The sequence below is a fragment of the Oncorhynchus gorbuscha genome, linkage group LG15 (genome assembly GCF_021184085.1).
Source record: "Oncorhynchus gorbuscha isolate QuinsamMale2020 ecotype Even-year linkage group LG15, OgorEven_v1.0, whole genome shotgun sequence".
Taxonomy (NCBI): Eukaryota; Metazoa; Chordata; class Actinopteri; order Salmoniformes; family Salmonidae; genus Oncorhynchus; species Oncorhynchus gorbuscha.
In genome coordinates this window covers 17,702,240-17,725,538 of record NC_060187.1, presented here as the reverse complement: position 1 = coordinate 17,725,538, position 23,299 = coordinate 17,702,240, and the positions used below count along the sequence as shown (strand labels likewise).

Below are 23,299 nucleotides of genomic sequence, written 5' to 3'. Positions count from 1 at the left end.
CATACAGGCCATTGTTCAACTGTCTGTCTCAGCATTTTATTTTCTGTCTTTTTCTCCAATTTTACTTTGCTGAATTCCTCTGTCTGCATGTCTGGTGTCTTTGATGTGCCTTTCTAACCTTGACCTATTTTACTGTGATAATTAAAAAAGAAATATGTTTATTGTGGTAAACTAATACAAGTAAAATAATTTACATCAATGGTAGTCTGGCTAGTGAATGAAGGATCTGTTACAGGCAGATCAGATCCCCTATAATGAATGGTCTGTAGGAAAGTGAGGAGTTCACTCAACTCCTCTGATAGCCAACTCACTCTGATAAACCTACTACCATTGCTTCCTACAGACATTAAAGCAAGAGAAAAGTCTATAGACTAGTTGTACAATATTCTATTTTCTTTATAGTTTGGAGGGTTGGTTTTATATCAGTTAGCTTTGAGAGACATTTCAGACACAGTGGTTGGCTTGTAGTGATCCTGTAGGGAGTGTTAGTGTGTGGGCGATTTGTTCCCTTCACCGTAGCCTGACTAGCTAGCGGTACATTGAGACTCTGCAGTGTCTCTGCGTTAACAGTTTCCTGCAGACATGAATGCCATGTGAGTGTGTGGGCGCTAGGCTAGCATCCATCTCTGCTGCTAAATCATTGATCACACCGCAAGGCTTCAATCTGCTCCACTCTCAGTCCTTTTCCATAACACAAAACTGCTCTCTAAAATTGTGAATGATTGACATGTTGTATGCAGACTTGTGACTCTTTTTGTGTGTATGAGTGACCATGTACTTAGTGTGTGATAATGTGCTTCAGTGCATTATGCCTTGATGTTATTATTTATTGATATTAATGATGAATATTTTGAAGTAGCCTGCCTATGTGTCTGAAGGCTTGTGTGTGTGTCTCTAACCTCCTTGCTATTACCCCTCTGTCCCTCTCCACCCCAGGCTACAGCACAGGTCACTCCCGCTCCTCCAGCCTGTCAGAGTGTACCCATCGCAGGAACACTTCTGTGGGCAGCGCTTCCACCGGCATCGCCAGCATCCTGGAGCCCTCTGACGACACTAGGGACCAGAGGGAGAGCAGGGACCGGGAGAGGGGAGACAGGGAAGCCAGGATGGGGATGATGCCCCCTACTGCTGGGGCGTCAGCCTGCACAGCCCTGCCTGAACACCCCACCCCCACCAGTACCATTGGTTCCTGTATAGGCACTCCGGTGAAGAGCGCCTCGTCCTGCGAACGCCTCAACAGGTGAGACTGAGAGACACCCCTGATCAATGATGCTAATGCTGTCTTGAAAAAAGTATTCTGTAATCTCAATGTTGACTTAATCATTGAACAAAGGATAAATAAATAGACAACCTCACACCTGAGCAAGCTGCTATGCTGAGATACAAGATAGGTAGCCTAAGCAACAGTCTTTACATTACTGTACAGCCATGTATCTCAATGACATTTCTGACTTATTGGACTAGTCACTCTTGTTACACAACATTCTCAGCATCATGGATGTCACAGAAAAATAAAAAGATAAACCCCTTCTATCTGAAGAGACTGCATGTAACCTATGTGTTGTAACTTGATCCTGTATGTCCCACCACCAGACACCTGGTGAAGCAAGGGTCCATGGAGGGTCAGATGATGAGGGTGGAGGCATCGAGGGTGGATGCTGATGACGTGGTGGAGAAGATCCTTCAGAGTCAAGACTTCACCCCCAGCCTGCTGGATTCCAGCCATGAAGGTACCTAACAACCTAATCAGAGAGCAAGTTCCAGAGCCAGTCAGAGAGCAAGTTCCAGAGCCAGTCAGAGAGCAAGTTCCAGAGCCAGTCAGAGAGCAAGTTCCAGAGCCAGTCAGAGAGCAAGTTCCAGAGCCAGTCAGAGAGCAAGTTCCAGAGCCAGTCAGAGAGCAAGTTCCAGAGCCAGTCAGAGAGCAAGTTCCAGAGCCAGTCAGAGAGCAAGTTCCAGAGCCAGTCAGAGAGCAAGTTCCAGGGCCAGTCAGAGAGCAAGTTCCAGGGCCAGTCAGAGAGCAAGTTCCAGAGCCAGTCAGAGAGCAAGTTCCAGAGCCAGTCAGAGAGCAAGTTCCAGAGCCAGTCAGAGAGCAAGTTCCAGGGCCAGTCAGAGACCAAGTTCCAGGGCCAGTCAGAGACCAAGTTCCAGGGCCAGTCAGAGACCAAGTTCCAGGGCCAGTCAGAGACCAAGTTCCAGGGCCAGTCAGAGACCAAGTTCCAGAGCCAGTCAGAGACCAAGTATATACTGGGTCTGAAAATAAAGTTGAAAGCATGTTTGAGATGTGGTATTAGAATTCATGAAGTTAAATTACACTCCATTCCAGTAACATTTACACCAGTATTTAGAATCATAAAACACGGGACGAGATGTTAAAAACTGTCCATTGTGCCAATAGATGGAATGCACTCGCATGAGATTTGCCGTGATGTTGACAGAGTGGCATGGGAGGTTTATTTCTTAGACTGGGGTAAGATGTCAATTTTTGGGACACATCCTCAGTAGTGTGCCTTCGAATCAGTGGGTGTTTCGGCCTTTAATCACTAAACACCCTCATCAAAGGTGGCCAGCTAAAGGGTGATCAAGCCTTAGCTTGTGTCCCATGCCCAATTAAGATGTCCCACAGGACTGTGCAAGGCAGGGGCGTCCTCTTCTCTGAGCCAGCCATACAGCTGACCGCATACCTCATATGCCCTCCTCAAGTTGGAGGGATCTGAATTGAGTTCTCAGGTGGGGGTGAGGGGTCATGAAGTTATAGCCCAGCAAGGGTCCTTCCGTTTGATCCAGATCCACTGGCTACCTCTTTCAGCTGCTTGAGAAACTGCTCTGACGGTCTGCCGCAGAGCCTGTCCATGGATTCCAAGTTCTTTCAGCAACCTGATGATGGAAGAAGCCACGAATCCTCTGCATCCCACTTCAACTGGCCAGACTTTTGCATTCCAGCCACGCTGAGTTGCGTCTGCTGCCAACTCTGTGTAACGCAGTTTCTTACGTTCGTAGGCCTCTTCAACAGAGTTTTCCCACGGGACTGTGAGCTCTATGATGTACACAGCCTTTCGTGAAGGGGACCAGAGTACCATGTCTGGCCTAAGGTTGGTAGAAGCAATCTCAGGTGGAAAAATGAGTTGCTGGCCAATATCGACAAGCATCTTCCAGTCCCGGGCCATAGCTAGGTGTCCAGTTTCTGGCTTTGTAGGAGGATACTTGGGCCTTTTCTGTCCCTCCCGGATGAATGTTGTTGTTTTGACGGGATTGCTTGTTTTTGGAGGTAATGAATTGGTTGCACTCCTCTTGGTCTCAAGTGCTGCAGCCAGGCTCTTGAGGACCTGATTGTGCCTCCAGGTGTAGCGGCCTTGTGAGAGGCTGGTCTTGCAACCTGTCATTATATGCCTGAGAGTCGCTGGAGCTGGGCAGAGGGGGCAGGTCGAGTCCTCGCCATACCATTGATGTAGATTTTTTGGTGATGGAAGCACATCATAAACAGCTCTTATGATGAAGCTGATGTTGCTTGCCTCCATTTGCCAAAGCTCACTCCAGTTGATCTTTCTCCTCTCCAGGCCTTCCCACCGCGTCCATTGCCCTTGTTTAGCAAGAGAGACAGCCTTTGCACTTCTTGCAGTCTCCTCCTGTCTGCGCACCTCCTCGACCACCAGCTTCCTGCGTTCAGATGTTGTTGCCTTATGGAACGTTGGTTTGCTTGCTGCCAGGCCAAAGCCTCCTCTTCCATGCTGGATATTCCCCACAATGTCTTGGTGTCTCAGGGCTGATGTTGCTTGCTGCACAGCATTGGATGATGTCCATTTCCGTCCAGTTTGTAGGGGAGGTGCAGCCTTGCTAATGGTCTGGTCTTTGGAGTCCTTCAATGTCATCTGAAGTCTTACTTTAGAGCACTTGTACTCCTCCGTTAGACTTGTAAGAGGTAGTTCAAGGACCCCTTTGCCATAGAGGCCGATGTTACTCAGGCATCGTGGGACACCCAGCCATTTCTTCACGTATGAGGTAATGGTTCGCTCCATCTTCTCCACTGTTGTTATTGGGACCTCATAGACGGTGAGTGGCCACATTATCCGGGGGGAGAAGTCCAAACTGTAGGCACCAGAGCTTGAGCCTCCCAGGCAGTAGGGTCTTGTTGATGTTCTCAAGACCGTCGGCGATGTCCTGCCTTACTTGCTGCACTTGATCTTTATCCCGGAGGCTTTCGTTGTACCATCTACCCAGGCTCTTGATGGGTTGCTCAGACACCGTTGGTATCGGGTCATCTCCAATGCAGAACCTCACATCTTTAAGCTGTCCCTTGACTATGGAGATGCTTCGAGATTTGCTTGGCTTGATTTTCATCCGTGCCCACTTGATGTTATCCTGCAGTTTTGCAAGTAGCCGCCTGGTGCATGCTGCAGTGGTGGTCAGTGTAGTCATGTCATCCATGTATGCTCGGATAGGTGGGAGACGGAGCCCTTCCTTAGTTCTCTCACCACCGACCACCCATCTCGATGCCCTGATGATGACTTCCATGGCCATAGTGAAGGCCAGAGGAGAAATTGTACAGCCTGCCATTATGCCTACTTCCAAGCGCTGCCATGTTGTTGTGAAGTCAGGTGTTGTGAAACACAATTGCAGGTCTTGGAAATAGGCCTTTACCAGTGTAGTGATGGGTTCTGGTACGTGGAAAATGTTGAAGGATTCCCAGAGGAGTTCATGGGGAACTGAGCCAAAGGCATTGGCCAAGTCGAGGAAGATGACATAGAGGTCTCTCTTGTCCTTCTTAGCTGTTTGGATCTGGTGCCAAATCATACTAGTATGTTCCAGGCAACCAGAGAAACCAGGAATGCCTGCTTTCTGTACAGATGTATCAATGTACTTGTTCCTTTCCAGATAAGTGGACAGCCTCTGTGCTATTATACTGAAAAAGATCTTCCCTTCGACGTTGAGAAGGGAGATTGGTCGGAATTGACTGATGTCTGTCGCATCCTTCTCTTTCGGGATTAGCACACCACCAGCCCTTCGCCATGCCTTTGGTATTATTTCCTTCTGCCACACTATCCTCATGAGCCTCCAAAGAAAGCGTAGAACATCCGGGCGTTCTTGTAGAGCTTGTATGGTACTCCATTAGGCCCAGGAGCCGAGGCCGCTCTTGCTCTTCGGACAACGTTCTCTACTTCCCTCCATTTTGGAGGGTCAGTGTCCAGATTGAATTCTGGTGGTTGAATAGGTGGGATGTCATGTGGGATGATTATCTGCTCATGCCTTTTCATGTCCTGGTGGACCTTTTCCAGATGTTCTTCCAGTTCAGGCTTTGTAGTTTTTAGGATTCCGCACTTTTCCTTTGCGAAGAGATCTTTGACAAACTTAAAGGGGTTTTTATAGAACCGTGTTCTTGAGTGTTCCTTCTTCCTACGAAGTTTCCTTAAGTTTTCCGCTCTTCGCAAGGTTGCCAGCCGACATTTAATGTCTGCTTGGAGTAGCATGAGACCTTCTCTCTCTGCATCAGAGGCCTTCTTCCACTGCTTCCTCAGCTGCCTTCTCTCTCTGACAAGTATCTCGATCTCCTGCTGTCTCCTAGATTTGGCTGGCGCGGGAGGTGTCTTGCCACTTCTCCTTTCGTTTACGCCAAAGCGCTCTTCTCCGTAGTGGTAGATAATGTCTCCCATCCTTTCAAGCTTTTTCTCTGCTTTTCCTACCTGTTGTTCCAAGATTTTTGTCAGGTCGTTGTTGATTGTTTCCCACTCTCTCTTTTCAACGGCTTTGGGCCACTTCACACTCGGTCTGTGCCCTTTGATCTTTTCCTCTTTTAGAGGTCTCTGTGGTTGGGTAAGTTCATCCACCGGCATTTCTGTGCTTGTGTTATCCTCCTCAGTTACAGGGGTGCTGATGCTCTGCGAACTTTGGTTTGCGTCCCGTCGCTGTGCTTCATTCGACTGATTTGACTGGCTGCTTCGTAAGAAGTACTGGTCAATGCGAGGTCCCTGTCTCTGCTTCTCTAACAAGCACCTTTTCCTCCCTTGATGGATCCTTAACCCCTTGCCGATGTTACTCTCTCCCAACCACAGCTGCACACCTGAACTGTGTGTCCTGCTGCTGTTATGGTTGTCTCATGTGCTGTGTTCCTACTCGTAGTCGTTTCCGTTCCTGGGTCCGTAACCGTGTGATCAGTCGTTGAGCCATCTTGCGCCCCAGCTCTCGCAGGCTCTAGGGGTATGTTCCTTTGTTGACTTTCAGTAGCACTTAGCGGGTGTCTCCAACATACTGAAACAGCGCCGGAGACTGCCAACATGGGTAGCTAACCCATGACAGCCCCAGTGGGGTCTATTCCCTCCGGTCAGCTGTCTCTCCAAGCTGTCACACAGACTTTCCTATGTTGTCAGCTGTCCTTTCACAGCAGTCACTGGACTGGTCCAGATAATCAGAATCATAAAACACGGGACGAGATGTTAAAAACTGTCCATTGTGCCAATAGATGGAATGCACTCGCATGAGATTTGCCGTGATGTTGACAGAGTGGCATGGGAGGTTTATTTCTTAGACTGGGGTAAGATGTCAATTTTTGGGACACATCCTCAGTAGTGTGCCTTCGAATCAGTGGGTGTTTCGGCCTTTAATCACTAAACACCCTCATCAAAGGTGGCCAGCTAAAGGGTGATCAAGCCTTAGCTTGTGTCCCATGCCCAATTAAGATGTCCCACAGGACTGTGCAAGGCAGGGGCGTCCTCTTCTCTGAGCCAGCCATACAGCTGACCGCATACCTCATATGCCCTCCTCAAGTTGGAGGGATCTGAATTGAGTTCTCAGGTGGGGGTGAGGGTCATGAAGTTATAGCCCAGCAAGGGTCCTTCCGTTTGATCCAGATCCACTGGCTACCTCTTTCAGCTGCTTGAGAAACTGCTCTGACGGTCTGCCGCAGAGCCTGTCCATGGATTCCAAGTTCTTTCAGCAACCTGATGATGGAAGAAGCCACGAATCCTCTGCATCCCACTTCAACTGGCCAGACTTTTGCATTCCAGCCACGCTGAGTTGCGTCTGCTGCCAACTCTGTGTAACGCAGTTTCTTACGTTCGTAGGCCTCTTCAACAGAGTTTTCCCACGGGACTGTGAGCTCTATGATGTACACAGCCTTTCGTGAAGGGGACCAGAGTACCATGTCTGGCCTAAGGTTGGTAGAAGCAATCTCAGGTGGAAAAATGAGTTGCTGGCCAATATCGACAAGCATCTTCCAGTCCCGGGCCATAGCTAGGTGTCCAGTTTCTGGCTTTGTAGGAGGATACTTGGGCCTTTTCTGTCCCTCCCGGATGAATGTTGTTGTTTTGACGGGATTGCTTGTTTTTGGAGGTAATGAATTGGTTGCACTCCTCTTGGTCTCAAGTGCTGCAGCCAGGCTCTTGAGGACCTGATTGTGCCTCCAGGTGTAGCGGCCTTGTGAGAGGCTGGTCTTGCAACCTGTCATTATATGCCTGAGAGTCGCTGGAGCTGGGCAGAGGGGGCAGGTCGAGTCCTCGCCATACCATTGATGTAGATTTTTTGGTGATGGAAGCACATCATAAACAGCTCTTATGATGAAGCTGATGTTGCTTGCCTCCATTTGCCAAAGCTCACTCCAGTTGATCTTTCTCCTCTCCAGGCCTTCCCACCGCGTCCATTGCCCTTGTTTAGCAAGAGAGACAGCCTTTGCACTTCTTGCAGTCTCCTCCTGTCTGCGCACCTCCTCGACCACCAGCTTCCTGCGTTCAGATGTTGTTGCCTTATGGAACGTTGGTTTGCTTGCTGCCAGGCCAAAGCCTCCTCTTCCATGCTGGATATTCCCCACAATGTCTTGGTGTCTCAGGGCTGATGTTGCTTGCTGCACAGCATTGGATGATGTCCATAAGTGATTAATTCAAATACTGTATAAAAGTTGCTGTGAAAATTGTCAGTACAAATTAGTTGTGAAAATAATATATACAGTTGAAATCGGAAGTTGACATACACTTAGGTTGGAGTCATTAAAGCTTGTTTTTCAACCAATCCACAAATTTCTTGTTAACAAACTATAGTTTTGGCAAGTCGGTTAGGACATCTACTCTTTCAGAGATGAGTCCTAAATACAGAAAAGACACAAAATATAAATATAAAATGTAATCAGAAAGAAAAACACGGTCATTAAAAACAAACATATTCATCAGTAATACGATCTTCAATCAGCTTTCTGAATCCCCCTCGAGGCTCCAGCACATCAAATCTAAGAAAATGTTGAAGATTGTTCCACAAATAATGTGCAAGAAAACTAAAAGCAGATTTACCCAACGCAGTAGAGACCAAAGGAATTCCCAGAGTTAACCATCCCTGAGACTGGGTGTGGTAACTTGTATGTCTAAAGTTTAGTTATGATGTTAGATACAGTGGGACTTTTTGTAAAACAGCTTTATAAATGAACACATAGCAATGTATCAAACTAGGAGACATCGAAGAGGGCCAACCAACTTTCTGCTAGAGAATGCAGTGATGATTACTAAAATTGTCACCCGTAATAAAGAGCAGTGTGCTATGATAAACTGCATCTAACGACTTTAATGAGGTGGCAGCTGCAATAATACATTAATAATAATAAATATTATAAATGATAATAATGTAATAGTAATACATTTGCTTGCTCCCTGGTGACCTCAGTGATATGGAGTAGATTCTTACTGTGGGTGAGTACCGTATGCAGAGGGGGTTGATGGGGTTTCTATCAGCATGTTTTAATGAATTTCTCTACTGAGGAAGGATTGTGTCGCTGATACTCTTCAAGGTCCCGGCCTCCTCTACAGCGAGCAGAATGCTCCTGTCAATACTGGATTCAGTTGTTGATTGCCTAGCAACCAGGCTCCTGATGAGGAGTGTTGATGTTTCATCTGCTAAATAAATAAAGCAGTTTCACCACAAATGCCACTCAAAGTTTGTGTGTCTGTCTGTTTCTTTCAGAGGAAGGCCTGCGGTTGTTTGTCGGTCCCGGAGGAAGCACTGCCCTTGGAAGCCATCACCTGCCTACCAGGTAGCCTAAGTCTTTAACAGTTACACTCACAATAACTCACACTTAAAATAAGATATCTCATTTATTCATGTATAGATTTGTTTATTAAATGATTACTTAAAATGCTTATTATTTAAATTCAACCCACCCTCACTCAGGTACTTGTGATTGCTAATTTGTCCTATTTGTTTTAGGGTTGGTGCTGGTGCATATGAACAGGTGGTGATTAAACGTTAGGCCTAAACCCCACCAGGAGGATGAGTGGCACAGCTGACATCCAACAGAACCATCCGTGGTTTTTATCTTTCATTCCAGCAAGCACATTTTATCCAACTGAACTGGCCTGTCAGAAATGGACTGCAACAGCGCCCTCTGGTGTGCTTACAGACTATGTGCACTGTCTGTTGTCCCCTGTTAGATTAGCTCAGTGAAGTCAAGAAGAACATCACCACGCCTCAATCTGGGAAAGGAGTCAGACTATTAAAAACTGCAGTTTGAGGTCACAGGAAAACCTGACCTTTTCAGCTGGAGATCAAAGTGATTTGGTTCTGTGTTTGTCACCAGAATGAATGAAGCCTTTGCTGAAGAGGATGATGCCATGCTTTTTCAATACATTCCCTAGTTAACTCTAGTCCCCTAGTTTTCAGTCCTTTGGTTTTTCAACTATGTTTTTTATTTGGAACTGCCTTTTAATGTAGGATTTTAACTTTTGTCTACCAATAAGCTGCTAAAAGGTTGTGTGTGTGCCTGTGTGTGCGTCAGTGGAGGCTGGTGGGAGGAGCTATAGGCTCATTGTGATGACTGGAATGGAATCATGGTTTCCATGTTTGATACCGCTCAATTTATTCCATTCCAGTCATCACAATGAGCCTATAGCTCCTCCCACCAGCCTCCAGTGGTGTGCATGTGTGTGTTTGCTATGTGTTTGTGTGTATGCATGACTGTGTGCGTGCCTATATGTCTCTGGTAAAGTGTTAAAGCCACTAGTCTGTTGTAATAATAGTAAACCTACAATAATCCTGCAGTATACAGAGCCAGGGCTGAGGGCTGGGAGTGAGAGTGCAGGTTATGTACTCGGTACTGAAGGTGACCCTGCTCCTCTCCTCTGCTGATCTCATTACTGGCAGAAATAGAAACCGCCTTACAATCTAACCGCTCTGCTCTTTTTATATGCTTGTGGGAGGGAAATAGATGGTGAGGAAGAGGAGAGAAGCTCTGTTTGAGTGAGGTCAAGCTTGTGTTTGCTTCTTCTGAAAGAATCAGACTCTCAGGTTAAGATATCAGGGTTCCAATCCGGATGGCTCTTTTTTTGCAACGACCGATGACAGTGGGGTTTAGAAACTGATGCAAGTCAACAGTTGATTCTTGCCAAGCTGACGTAGGTAAAGATGAAGGCTACAGGACAAATGGTCAACAATTGAACTGCCATTGTACACACTTATTGGTCACCTTGTGTAGTACAACTCCAAAGAGTGAGACGGTGTGGTCCACGAAGAGTGAGACGGTGTGGTCCACGAAGAGTGCGACGGTGTGGTCCACGAAGAGTGCGACGGTGTGGTCCACGAAGACGGTGTGGTCCACGAAGAGTGCGACGGTGTGGTCCACGAGTGCGACGGTGTGGTCCAGAAGAGTGAGACGGTGTGGTCGGTGTGGTCCACGAAGAGTGCGACGGTGTGGTCCACGAAGAGTGCGACGGTGTGGTCCACGAAGAGTGAGACGGTGTGGTCCACGAAGAGTGCGACGGTGTGGTCCACGAAGAGTGAGACGGTGTGGTCCACGAAGAGTGAGACGGTGTGGTCCACGAAGAGTGAGACGGTGTGGTCCACGAAGAGTGAGACGGTGTGGTCCATGAAGGTTCTCTCTCAGCAGCATATCAGATGGTATGATGATGATATACTTATATGACAAGAAGCCAGGAGTTACATCAGATGAGGCTGATGATGACTCTGTTATTCGTTGTCTGAACGATGTAATGGATTGGTCCCCCCCATATCTTGAATATAATCGGTCAAATACGGTTATGAAACTGACATTGGGGGGGAATTGTATACACTACACGATTTTGTGATGAATCTTGTTAATTGGTCTGTCTCATTAAATAGAAATAACAATACATATTCAGAGTAAGTTAAAGATATAATGGCATTACATACATTTAGTGTGTGTGATCGTCTCCTGTCTTAAGCCATACTGGAGGTTAACCATATCCTGACCAAGTTATGTGCCGTAATTTGCTGATTTCTGCAGTGTCATCAGTGTATGGTATTATAACTCTGAATTAATCTGTGTTATTTCTCTTTGTGTAGATGTTTATTGTTTGCATGATTTTTGCATTTCTTCAGCGAGTTAAACCAATGCTTGAAAACCACAATTCCACCATCACATGTGGTTCAAGGTTTCTTACATCTGTACGTTTGGTAAGACCACATACCTGTGTGATTCATTTATGTTGTGCCATCACTTACCTGGAAGTTCTCTTTACTGCCTCATTTGAGGCAAATTTAAGAACAGAACTGATGTATAGATCCAGAACATGGTAGAAACTAATAATGAGTATTGTAACCTTTAGCAAGGCACTTGTATTACCATTCACTATTCCTCTTGAATAGAAATAAGTCTGTTAACTACCTTCCTTCAGTAAAATCAGTTCCAGTAGACAGATGTTAGACAGGCAGCATATGTTCCTGTTTCCCAGCTCAGTCGGTACCTAACATGTAACAAACATGGTTGCCTTTTCTCTTCTGTGAAGCTGTGTGTATTAAGGAGCTGTAACCCATATCCTCCTGTAAAAGTGACGTTTTCTGTCAGTGTCGACAGTGTCCAATGTTCCTGTCTTTTTGACCAACATTTGCTTCCTTACCAGGTGTACTGTATGCTTTTCCTGTGTACCATGCACTGTTGATTAAAACGGTTCAAAATGTTGATTGTGTGAACCAGGCAATGACTATATTCTCATCACATTTTATTAGGAACATGTTCCTTCTTTATTTAAGGATATGGTTGAATCTTATGATGTCCCCTAGTTCTAGAACTGTATTGCCAGGGTAAAAGAAAATGTAAATCCGCACCACTAGTACATCAAAGAATACACTCCTTATATGACAAAGGTCATCCAAGCTCGGTCTCCCAGTCCTTGTTCTCCATGCTACTGACCAAGCTCGGTCTCCCAGTCCTTGTTCTCCATGCTACTGACCAAGCTCGGTCTCCCAGTCCTTGTTCTCCATGCTACTGACCAAGCTCGGTCTCCCAGTCCTCGTTCTCCACGCTACTGACAAAAAACGGACCTGTCCCTGTGTTATCACAGTTCTCATCCCACTCCAAATCTTCATCATCGCTGTCCACCAACACCACGGCAGTGCCATCGTTGGTTAACTGTACTCTAGAGTTCTCCAGTAGGAACTTTGTGAGACGCTGGACTGTCCCACTCAGAGCTTGCACTCTGGGGTAGGAGCACAACCTGACCAAGGGGACACACACAGACTGACCTTCTCTGTAGGGCTCCTCCTGTCCCATGTCTGTTCTACCCTCTCTCCCCACCTCCTCATTCTCTACCTCAAACCCTCTACCACGTGCCTCGACTCGCTCCACTTCACCTGTCTGACTCTCCTCCCTGTCCATTCCTTCTCTCGAACAACCCTCTTCATCTGTCTGTTCTGATTCTTCATCCCCCACTCCACGTATCTCCTCCAGCCACTCTCTCTTCAGGGTCTCAGCCCAGTACAGGACCTCATTCACCAGAGTCCTCTGGAAGATATTGCTGTCACACAGGCTTGGGTACACCACGTTGTATAACTGGAGTATGAGGGATGGAGAGAAAGGGTAATGGAAAGACAATGTGAGAAATAGGTTAGGACAGAGGGGCCTATTTTATTCTCACTGGCCACTTTCTGAAACGCATGCAAAACTAAGTGACACTGATACTTTGATCTCTGATCACACAGGTAATGAGACCGGATTAAACAACAAGAGTAGACCCCATTTGTGCCTCCTCACCACTCTGTAAGGAAGATGCTCCTCTGCGACATTATTTTGCAGACGTGGTGCGTCACCTCCTGACCTGTCTATCTGAAACACTCCGATTTGAGAGCAGAACCCGATGCTCTCCTCCTGGGCCGGTATCTGTCCTACACCTGTAAACACCACCACATAACCAAACTCTTTGCACACCTTCAGAGCCCTGGGAGTGCAGGAGGGATGAGAGAGATGGAGAGGATGAGTGCAAACTAAGTACAAATAAGAAAAAGGTATACCTTTTTAGAATGATGATTATAATACAGGCATACTGACTGCATGGTAATGTACACATACCAGGTCTGAAACTCTACTTTAGTCCATTCAAATTTGTGGTCGTAGTGTCTAAACCCTGTCAGCCCGGGGAGCAGGGGGTTGAAGTCAGCGTTTGGAGTGCTAATGATTGCTGCTACTGGGGCCATGTAGCCAAATACAACCTCAGTGAACCTATCCACATCCTCAAGCTGTAGATGCTCGATGCTGTAGGGAGCAAGTTTGTGGTTAACATAAAATACCATGACAATATTGAAGGGCACATGATGGGCAAACCCTTACATGTGGCAATCAACATGGAATTGATGTACCAGTATGTTGGTGCTCATATAATACAGTATCTGAAAAAGTAGAAAAACATTGTCTGAGGGCTAATCCCTCCAGTAGTCACCCAGACTTCCAGTGCTTCTACACCTGCATTGCTTGCTGTTTGGGGTTTTAGGCTGGGTTTCTGTACAGCACTTTTAGATATCAGCTAATGTACGAAGGGCTATATAAATACATTTGATTTGATGACTTACAGCTCAATACTCGTCACCAGATCAAATCCTTTGGTGCGAGGATCCCTCTCGGTGACTGAACCCTGGTACAGCTCAATGGTCAGGGGATGATCACCTGGCTGCAGGTAGTCAGTTGGAATCGGTGCCAGTTCATACCTGCTCAGGATTTAATTGTAAAGGTCCTTAGTTTAGGTTATGATAAATTAAGACAGGTAGATGTGTGTGTGTACTACAGTCTCACAAAGGTAGACCTAGGTCATAGGATAGGATCTCACAAATCAATGGACAATGTTTTATTTGTTGAAATAACTTAATAAAACACACATTTTAGCCCTGATAACTGCACAGTCAATGTCCAGTCCAGCAAGCAGTTCAATTTCTTTGTGAAACTTCAGCTTCCTAAGGAGAGTGCAGTCATTGCATCCCAAGTCTACCACCTGAAGAAGAGAATGGACAAGTACACATAAAATACAGTTGTAATGGGACTTTTGCAGATAAGTTGACAAGTTCTGATAAATAGTTTTCCCCATTTATTTTCAATTAGCGGGTCAGACTTTAAACAACGTCAACATAAGGCAGGCCAAAGACGGTCTGCATCTAAACCGTGTAGTTTTGCGATTAGCTAGCTAGCTAACGTTACATGTGGGTTGTTTCGATGGAAGCCACAACTCAACCATCACGTAAAGTAGTTTTATACAGTACCTTTTTGGGTTTGTTCTTTTTGACGAAGTCGATGACAAATTCGTATCGCTGTATGTACAATGGTGGAGTAAATATCGTGTTCATCGTAAACAATTAACTAGTTACTACTTGAAACACTGCTGCTAGAGGTCGAATCGCGCAATTTGAGCCGTTATGGCGCTGGCGCAACATCTCTCTGAATTAATGCCAGTTCAAGTGGACTAAATCTGAGTCTGCGGAACCCTGGCCTAAATAACAGGCTGCAGCAGAGTTCAGTTTTTTTTAAACGATTTTCCATGAAATGTTAATTCTTCCCAGTTATTGGTGCATGTGTTATATTTGATTGTTTGTTTTTCTATAGCCTTGTGTAACAGTATACCTTTAATCTGTCCCCTCGCCGGGCGCGAACCAGTCACCCACGAAGCATCGTTACCCATCGCTCCACAAAAGCCGTGCCCTTGCAGAGCCCGGGGAACCACTCGTTCAAGGTCTCAAAGCGAGTGACGTCACCGATTGAAATGCTATTAGCGCGCACCACCGCTAACTAGCTAGCCATTTCACATCCATCACACTTGGTTCGATGACAAGAAAGAAGAATCTGAATCAGGGATGTTCACATGGGTCTCACAGGCTCCTGGGTTGCATCAAGTATGTCCATTTGTTTGAGAGTCTGCTGATGCTCAGATATCAATTGATCTGTCTGCCCAAATGGTCTGAGTTCAGCGCAGAAATGTTTCCTATAGTACATGAAAACAAAAGTATTGACTCCCATCATCCAGACTCCCATACAACTACTGTAGATAATGTAGATGAGGAGTCATCATTGGCTGTTATATATAATGGATACAATGATAGCTGCCAAGTGAAAGACCCAGGCCTTTGATATCTTATGCTCTTTATGGAGAATAACTATTTTAATGTTTAATATACTTTTATTCCTTAAATCTGTGCTTGATATAAAATAGCTATTGTAGCTATAGTTTTGAGACAAGATGTATAGTACATCAGATAGGACACATACTGTATGGTTAACAAAAATATTGCTTCATAAATTACTACTTGCTTGATAGCATTTATTTGCTCTCTTGATCTACTTTTTCTTTGTTTCAAATCATGTATACAACCAACAGAATAACCTAAAATACATTTAGTGGACAGAAAAGTTGTTCGTGTAGGTCTCAAAAATATAACAATTTGAAGATAAATAAAAATATATTTTTAGGCATACTTTTTTCAAAGAACTACACATTATAAAGACACCTGCTGCGATCTTACCGATTACAAAAAAAAACAAGGAAATGATACCTAGCTCTAAAAAGTAACAACAAAAAATACCACATTTCAGCTTTCAAGTTAATCGAAAATAACATAGCTTTAGTAGGATCAGCTATGCGATAAAGACTGCCTTTTGTGATAGTAATTTAAGCTTAACAACAGTAACCCCTCCCTGTCCCTCAGTCTGTTGAAAAGCCTCTCTTCTGTCTTGCGTGTTTACTTCTAGAGATAGGAAGCAGTCACTGATGATTCTCTTTACACTACATCGATTGGTGGTTGCCCTGGCAACTGTAATGTCCATTTGGTTAGGGTGAAAGTCAAGCCAATCACATGGGGACTCCAGTAGTGACACACTCCTTGGAGTAGTTGCTCTGGGTGTGTTCGTTCTTGGCCGAGACGAAGATGCAGTATCTTGTGGAGGGCTCGAGGTCGTTCACATTGGTCAGCTCTTCAGAGATGGTCAGCACCTGGCGTCTGGAGGGTGTGTCTTCTTGGACGATGATAATGGTGTAGAGGGTGGCGTCCCTCACCGGTGCCCACTCCATGTGCAGAGAAACACCTGTTACCGTAGCAACTAACACCTTGGGTTCGGACAGCTCCTCTGTGAAGGGAAGGAGGAAAAGTAATGTTATTATGAACCATTGCTTTCACTATTTGTTTGACCTTTAGCATATTTGTAGACTAGACATGAACTATTTTGAGAGTGTGAGGAATATAATTATGCATATATGGTGCAAAGATTAGAGATGACGTGGCAGTTTGAGAATGTGCTCACCTCTGATGCGGAATTCAGCAAATGTGGCAGGCTTTGCCATCCCCAGATCTCTTCTGTGGCGATTTGATGGCCCTGAGAAAGAGGATCAAAGATAGACTGTGTTGTTGAAAGCTTGAATACAAGCACAACACCATGTGCAGTAGATATTTATCATCATCCATATTGATGATCCATATCAGATTTAGTCCACTTGAACTGGCATTGATCCAGAGAGATGTTGCGCCAGCGCCATAATGGCTCAAATTGCGCGATTCGACCTCTAGCAGCAGTTTCAAGCAGTAACAAGTTAATTGTTTATGATAAACACAATATTTACTCCACCATTGTACATACAACGATATGAATTTGTATCGATATGGATGATATCCCCCATCACAGTGGTTTATTCATCACAGTGTGGTTGGATTCACTTGGAATCACTGATAAAAACAGGCAAAACAATGTCCAAGGCCTAATTTGCCTACTATGAATATTTTCCTTCTGTATCATATTTTCCCATCTCACCGTTGATGTCTTTGGTGGGGACGCTTTCTCCCACAGCGTTGCTAGCGGTAACCTCGATGGCGCCTGGCTGGACGTTGTTAAGCTGACAGGACAGTTCCGTGGTGGAACACACCTGCGTGCGGCTGTCTCCGGTCACGTCGTAGACGGTGTACTGTGTGGCGAACACTGCAGCCTCCCAGGACAGCATGGCAGGCGTGTTGTCACCCGTGTAGTTCACGCCCAGAGGTGCGCAGGGAGCTGGAAGGGAAAGGGTTGGTTTACTAATGTCAACTCTGGAATAAAGATCCCTCAGCCCTACTCTCAGGATAATCCCCCACCTCAGGGCAGAAGTAACTTCCCAGCCAAAACTGTCACTCTCTTTTTATAGACTAAGGTCACATTACCCTCAGAATAGACTGACTGAATTCAGTAGCGTTGCAGACCAGTAGCATTGCTGCTCATTTGCATTTCCATCATAATATTAAATCAGTGTCCACATTCAAACCCTTATGGCTCCCTGTGTAGTTAACATACCTGTTGTCCCGGTAATGGGGGTGGAGGGCTTGCTGGTTCCGGCAGAGTTCCTGGTACGGACTGTCAGACTGTAGGAGGAGGCACAGGGCAGGGCCAACTCAAAGAAGGTGTACTTTATCCAATAGGACGAGACATCAAACATGGCCTGCGGGTCATCCAGGATAGTGCCGGTCATCTCAACCAGGTACTCGACATTGGGGCAGACAACCGCACTCCAGGAGGTACGGGCAAAGTGGGTCTTGCCGATTAGTCGCATGCGGTTCCGCACGGTGGCAGGGGCGCAGGGGGCTAGGAGGAGAGAGGAAGGAGGTTAGAAAGGATAGAGAGAATAAATCAAGATCATTAGAATCTATACTATTGCATTAATCTCTATATTAGTTAGCCAGTATCTGATTAGACCGTTTGAATACATTGTACTGTATGCAGTGTTCCCTGTCCTGCTGATGTCATTCATTCATTGACTCTACTCCTCAACCATCTCTAGCTGAAAGAACTGGATGGGTTATTACCTGCTCCCTCAAGCAGGGGTTGGCTGTACGAGCTGTTGCAGGCTCCATCAGAGGCCAGCACAGAGAAGTTGTACATGGCTCCACAGTCAAGACCCTGGATTGTGCAGGAGGTGTCCATGCTATCACAGTACAGCATGTCCCCATCCTCAGACTGGGCAAAGCCATAGTACCCCACAGAGCCCTGGCTGGGGGACCAGGACAACACGCCTGAGCTCGTCTCACACTGGACATGAACGGACAGGCCAATGGGGTCACAGGGCACTGGGAGAAGAGAATAGACGCAATGTTATAACAATGGTGCAGTGCAATGTTACTTGAATACAACAGCAATGGATTGCTAAATGACTTAAATGTAAATGTAATGTAAATGTATGTTACAGATTACCTCTACATTATAGCAGATTGGAGTTTTTAAAGTCAGTATAAAAGGAGGGATGGTGTACTTGATGAGAAGTGCATCAAAGGAACATTGATCAAAAGGAACATTTGGATCAAATAATCGGGTATTTGATGTCAATTGTCTGATCCTTCGGAACAAAATGTTCCCTTTGATCCATGTTCTTATATACTGTATATACTGAACAGAGAATACTGTACTGCTATCTGCTGTATCATAATGTACCTGTGCTGAAGGTGACGTTGGAGCTGGCCTTGCTGGTGCAGGTGCTGGCGCTGGCGGTCACGCTGAATGTGTAGGACTGACCACAGTGGAGCTTAGCCAGGGTACATTTGTTCACAGAGCTGTTACAGGTGCGGACGTCACCGCCTCGGCTGGTGGCGGTGAGGAGGTAGGACTGGGCCACCAAGGAGTGAGCCCAGGACACCACTGTACCTTCTGACTTGCAGGACGCTACCACTGTCACATCCTCAGGAACACAGGGAGCTGGAGGCAGACGTTAGATGAAAAGTATCAGGACATTGGGATAGCTAGTAACAACCCCTCAGTAATACAGTCTCTCTGTATTCAGTATGTCTGGTGTAGAGCACTTAGTGTGTTGCTCAGTATTGATTGCAATCATTGTTGATTTGGCTTTATTATGTGCTGTTTCTCGTCATGTATCTTTATGCGTCACAATATAGTAGTGGGGTACTTTTTACTTCCTGTGTTGACCATGGGTAATGAATCTTTATGCGTCACAATATAGTGGTGGGGTACTTTTTACTTCCTGTGTTGGCCATGGGTAATGAATCATTATGCGTCACAATATAGTGGTGGGGTACTTTTTACTTCCTGTGTTGACCATGGGTAATGAATCTTTATGCGTCACAATATAGTGGTGGGGTACTTTTTACTTCCTGTGTTGGCCATGGGTAATGAATCTTTATGCGTCACAATATAGTAGTGGGGTACTTTTTACTTCCTGTGTTGGCCATGGGTAATGAATCTTTATGCGTCACAATATAGTGGTCGGGTACTTTTTACTTCCTGTGTTGACCATGGGTAATGAATCTTTATGCGTCACAATATAGTGGTGGGGTACTTTTTACTTCCTGTGTTGACCATGGGTAATGAATCTTTATGCGTCACAATATAGTGGTGGGGTACTTTTTACTTCCTGTGTTGGCCATGGGTAATGAATCTTTATGCGTCACAATATAGTGGTGGGGTACTTTTTACTTCCTGTGTTGGCCATGGGTAATGAATCATTATGCGTCACAATATAGTGGTGGGGTACTTTTTACTTCCTGTGTTGGCCATGGGTAATGAATCTTTATAGGTCACAATATAGTGGTGGGGTACTTTTTACTTCCTGTGTTGACCATGGGTAATGAATCTTTATAGGTCACAATATAGTGGTGGGGTACTTTTTACTTCCTGTGTTGACCATGGGTAATGAATCTTTATAGGTCACAATATAGTGGTGGGGTACTTTTTACTTCCTGTGTTGACCATGGGTAATGAATCTTTATACGTCACAATATAGTGGTCGGGTACTTTTTACTTCCTGTGTTGACCATGGGTAATGCATCTTTATACGTCACAATATAGTGGTCGGGTACTTTTTACTTCCTGTGTTGACCATGGGTAATGAATCTTTATACGTCACAATATAGAGGTGGGGTACTTTTTACTTCCTGTGTTGATCATGGGTAATGAATCTTTATACGTCACAATATAGAGGTGGGGTACTTTTTACTTCCTGTGTTGACCATGGGTAATGAATCTTTATACGTCACAATATAGAGGTGGGGTACTTTTTACTTCCTGTGTTGACCATGGGTAATGAATCTTTATACGTCACAATATAGAGGTGGGGTACTTTTTACTTCCTGTGTTGACCATGGGTAATGAATCTTTATACGTCACAATATAGAGGTGGGGTACTTTTTACTTCCTGTGTTGACCATGGGTAATGAATCTTTATACGTCACAATATAGAGGTCGGGTACTTTTTACTTCCTGTGTTGACCATGGGTAATGAATCTTTATACGTCACAATATAGAGGTGGGGTACTTTTTACTTCCTGTGTTGACCATGGGTAATGAATCTTTATACGTCACAATATAGAGGTGGGGTACTTTTTACTTCCTGTGTTGACCATGGGTAATGAATCTTTATACGTCACAATATAGAGGTGGGGTACTTTTTACTTCCTGTGTTGACCATGGGTAATGAATCTTTATACGTCACAATATAGAGGTGGGGTACTTTTTACTTCCTGTGTTGACCATGGGTAATGAATCTTTATACGTCACAATATAGTGGTCGGGTACTTTTTACTTCCTGTGTCGACCATGACTAATGTATTCTAATATGTCCTGTTGTCGTGGTGGAGAACTCCAGCTTCCTATGTTGATTATTCTGTCACGGTGGAGAACTCTAGATACCTGTGTTGATTCTAGTGTTATGGTGGAGAACTCTAGATACCTGTGTGGATTCTAGTGTCTTGGTGGAGAATTCTAGATACCTGTGTTGATTCTAGTGTAGTGGTGGAGAATTCTAGATAATTGTGTTGATTCTAGTGACGTGGTGGAGAACTCTAGATACCTGTGTTGATTCTAGTGTCGTGGTGGAGAACTCTAGATACCTATGTTGATTCTAGTGTCGTGGTGGAGAACTCTAGATACCTGTGTTGATTCTAGTGTTATGGTGGAGAACTCTAGATACCTGTGTGGATTCTAGTGTCGTGGTGGAGAATTCTAGATAACTGTGTTGATTCTAGTGACGTTGTGGAGAACTCTAGTTACCTGTGTTGATTCTAGTGTCGTGGTGGAGAACTCTAGATACCCTTAGTGGATTATAGTGTCGTGGTGGAGAATTCTAGATACCTGTGTTGATTCTAGTGTCGTGGTGGAGAACTCTAGATACCTGTGTTGATTCTAGTGTGATGGTGGAGAATTCTAGATACCTGTGTGGATTCTAGTGCCGTGGTGGAGAACTCTAGATACCGGTGTTGACCAAGAGTAAGGTGTCCTTGTGGTGGAGTGGTCTAGTTACCTGTGTTGATCTTTTTTGGTGGGCTCCTCAAGGTGCTGCACTTGTCGGAGGGGACGGAGACGATGATGGTGTAGTGCATGCCGCAGCGCACTCCCATGAGCTCACAGGAAGTGGACGTGCTGTTACAGGTGAACATGGATTGGTCTTGTCCCTCTGCCGTTGCCACGATGGTAGGAGATAACTCTGTATGCTCCCAGCTAACCACAATACTGCTGCTATGGCATGCGTTCACCGCGGTGATGGTTTTCAGGGCGCAAGGACCTAAAGAGAAGAAAGGTAGTTCAGTTATAGAGTCACAGACTGTACACCGCCAGAGAACAGTCAGGTTAGGAGATAGGACAGTTAAGACAACTGTGAGGTCATTTATAAATTCATATTTTATTGCCCATGAACTGAACAGAATTTGATTTACACCTGAGTCTGAGCACAAAATCATAAAGAACAACTAGAGTGTAACGTACCTGTCTCGATCTGGAAGGTATTACTGGGTGAGCTCAGACAGTGTGTAACGTACCTGTCTCGATCTGGAAGGTATTACTGGGTGAGCTCAGACAGTGTGTAACGTACCTGTCTCGATCTGGAAGGTATTACTGGGTGAGCTCAGACAGTGTGTAACGTACCTGTCTCGATCTGGAAGGTATTACTGGGTGAGCTCAGACAGTGTGTAACGTACCTGTCTCGATCTGGAAGGTATTACTGAGTGAGCTCAGACAGTGTGTAACGTACCTGTCTCGATCTGGAAGGTATTACTGGGTGAGCTCAGACAGTGTGTAACGTACCTGTATCGATCTGGAAGGTATTACTGGGTGAGCTCAGACAGTGTGTAACGTACCTGTATCGATCTGGAAGGTATTACTGGGTGAGCTCAGACAGTGTGTAACGTACCTGTCTCGATCTGGAAGGTATTACTGGGTGAGCTCTGACAGTGTGTAACGTACCTGTATCGATCTGGAAGGTATTACTGGGTGAGCTCAGACAGTGTGTAACGTACCTGTATCGATCTGGAAGGTATTACTGGGTGAGCTCAGACAGTGTGTAACGTACCTGTATCGATCTGGAAGGTATTACTGGGTGAGCTCAGACAGTGTGTAACGTACCTGTCTCGATCTGGAAGGTATTACTGGGTGAGCTCAGACAGTGTGTAACGTACCTGTCTCGATCTGGAAGGTATTACTGGGTGAGCTCAGACAGTGTGTAACGTACCTGTATCGATCTGGAAGGTATTACTGGGTGAGCTCAGACAGTGTGTAACGTACCTGTCTCGATCTGGAAGGTATTACTGGGTGAGCTCAGACAGTGTGTAACGTACCTGTCTCGATCTGGAAGGTATTACTGGGTGAGCTCAGACAGTGTGTAACGTACCTGTATCGATCTGGAAGGTATTACTGGGTGAGCTCAGACAGTGTGTAACGTACCTGTCTCGATCTGGAAGGTATTACTGGGTGAGCTCAGACAGTGTGTAACGTACCTGTATCGATCTGGAAGGTATTACTGGGTGAGCTCAGACAGTGTGTAACGTACCTGTCTCGATCTGGAAGGTATTACTGGGTGAGCTCAGACAGTGTGTAACGTACCTGTCTCGATCTGGAAGGTATTACTGGGTGAGCTCAGACAGTGTGTAACGTACCTGTCTCGATCTGGAAGGTATTACTGGGTGAGCTCAGACAGTGTGTAACGTACCTGTCTCGATCTGGAAGGTATTACTGGGTGAGCTCAGACAGTGTGTAACGTACCTGTCTCGATCTGGAAGGTATTACTGGGTGAGCTCAGACAGTGTGTAACGTACCTGTCTCGATCTGGAAGGTATTACTGGGTGAGCTCAGACAGTGTGTAACGTA

The 23,299-nt window shown here is 45.5% G+C and overlaps 4 protein-coding genes across 6 annotated transcripts in view; 2 read left to right on the top strand and 2 right to left on the bottom strand.

The window, feature by feature from the left end:
- fam102bb (family with sequence similarity 102 member Bb) overlaps window positions 1-10,335 on the top strand; it is a 28,154-nt gene extending 17,819 nt beyond the window's left edge. For both annotated transcript variants that reach the window (XM_046300276.1, XM_046300275.1), the window contains 4 exons: window positions 937-1,240; window positions 1,594-1,730; window positions 8,932-9,001; window positions 9,175-10,335. In XM_046300276.1, the coding sequence (XP_046156232.1) occupies window positions 937-1,240; window positions 1,594-1,730; window positions 8,932-9,001; window positions 9,175-9,217 (554 nt within the window). In that variant the 3' untranslated portion in view covers window positions 9,218-10,335. The remainder of the gene's footprint in view (window positions 1-936; window positions 1,241-1,593; window positions 1,731-8,931; window positions 9,002-9,174) is intronic.
- On the top strand, window positions 9,938-11,902 carry LOC123996470. The gene is made up of 3 exons (XM_046299839.1): window positions 9,938-9,946; window positions 10,332-10,579; window positions 10,633-11,902. The coding sequence occupies exons 1-3, from the start codon at window positions 9,938-9,940 to the stop codon at window positions 10,883-10,885; spliced, it is 510 nt and encodes a 169-aa protein (XP_046155795.1). The 3' UTR covers window positions 10,886-11,902.
- Window positions 11,903-11,935: 33 nt separating this feature from the next.
- henmt1 (HEN methyltransferase 1) lies at window positions 11,936-14,811 on the bottom strand. 2 transcript variants are annotated; one of them, XM_046300274.1, is made up of 7 exons: window positions 14,467-14,811; window positions 14,089-14,201; window positions 13,786-13,920; window positions 13,289-13,471; window positions 12,974-13,157; window positions 12,214-12,772; window positions 11,936-12,173 (listed from the first exon to the last, which is right to left on the bottom strand). In XM_046300274.1, exons 1-7 carry the CDS (start codon window positions 14,548-14,550, stop codon window positions 12,166-12,168), a joined length of 1,266 nt encoding a protein of 421 aa, XP_046156230.1. In that variant the 5' UTR covers window positions 14,551-14,811; the 3' UTR covers window positions 11,936-12,165. The 2 variants fall into 2 exon arrangements, with proteins under 2 accessions (XP_046156230.1, XP_046156229.1); XM_046300273.1 differs by having other exon boundaries at window positions 11,936-12,772.
- A 476-nt stretch (window positions 14,812-15,287) lies between these two features.
- LOC123996675 overlaps window positions 15,288-23,299 on the bottom strand; it is a 40,388-nt gene continuing 32,376 nt past the window's right edge. The window contains exons 33-39 of the mRNA XM_046300272.1: window positions 21,462-21,722; window positions 18,644-18,904; window positions 18,022-18,282; window positions 17,513-17,800; window positions 17,000-17,236; window positions 16,496-16,567; window positions 15,288-16,321 (exon numbers count right to left, since the gene is read on the bottom strand). Coding sequence (XP_046156228.1) covers window positions 16,047-16,321; window positions 16,496-16,567; window positions 17,000-17,236; window positions 17,513-17,800; window positions 18,022-18,282; window positions 18,644-18,904; window positions 21,462-21,722 — 1,655 coding nt within the window. The 3' untranslated portion in view covers window positions 15,288-16,046. The remainder of the gene's footprint in view (window positions 16,322-16,495; window positions 16,568-16,999; window positions 17,237-17,512; window positions 17,801-18,021; window positions 18,283-18,643; window positions 18,905-21,461; window positions 21,723-23,299) is intronic.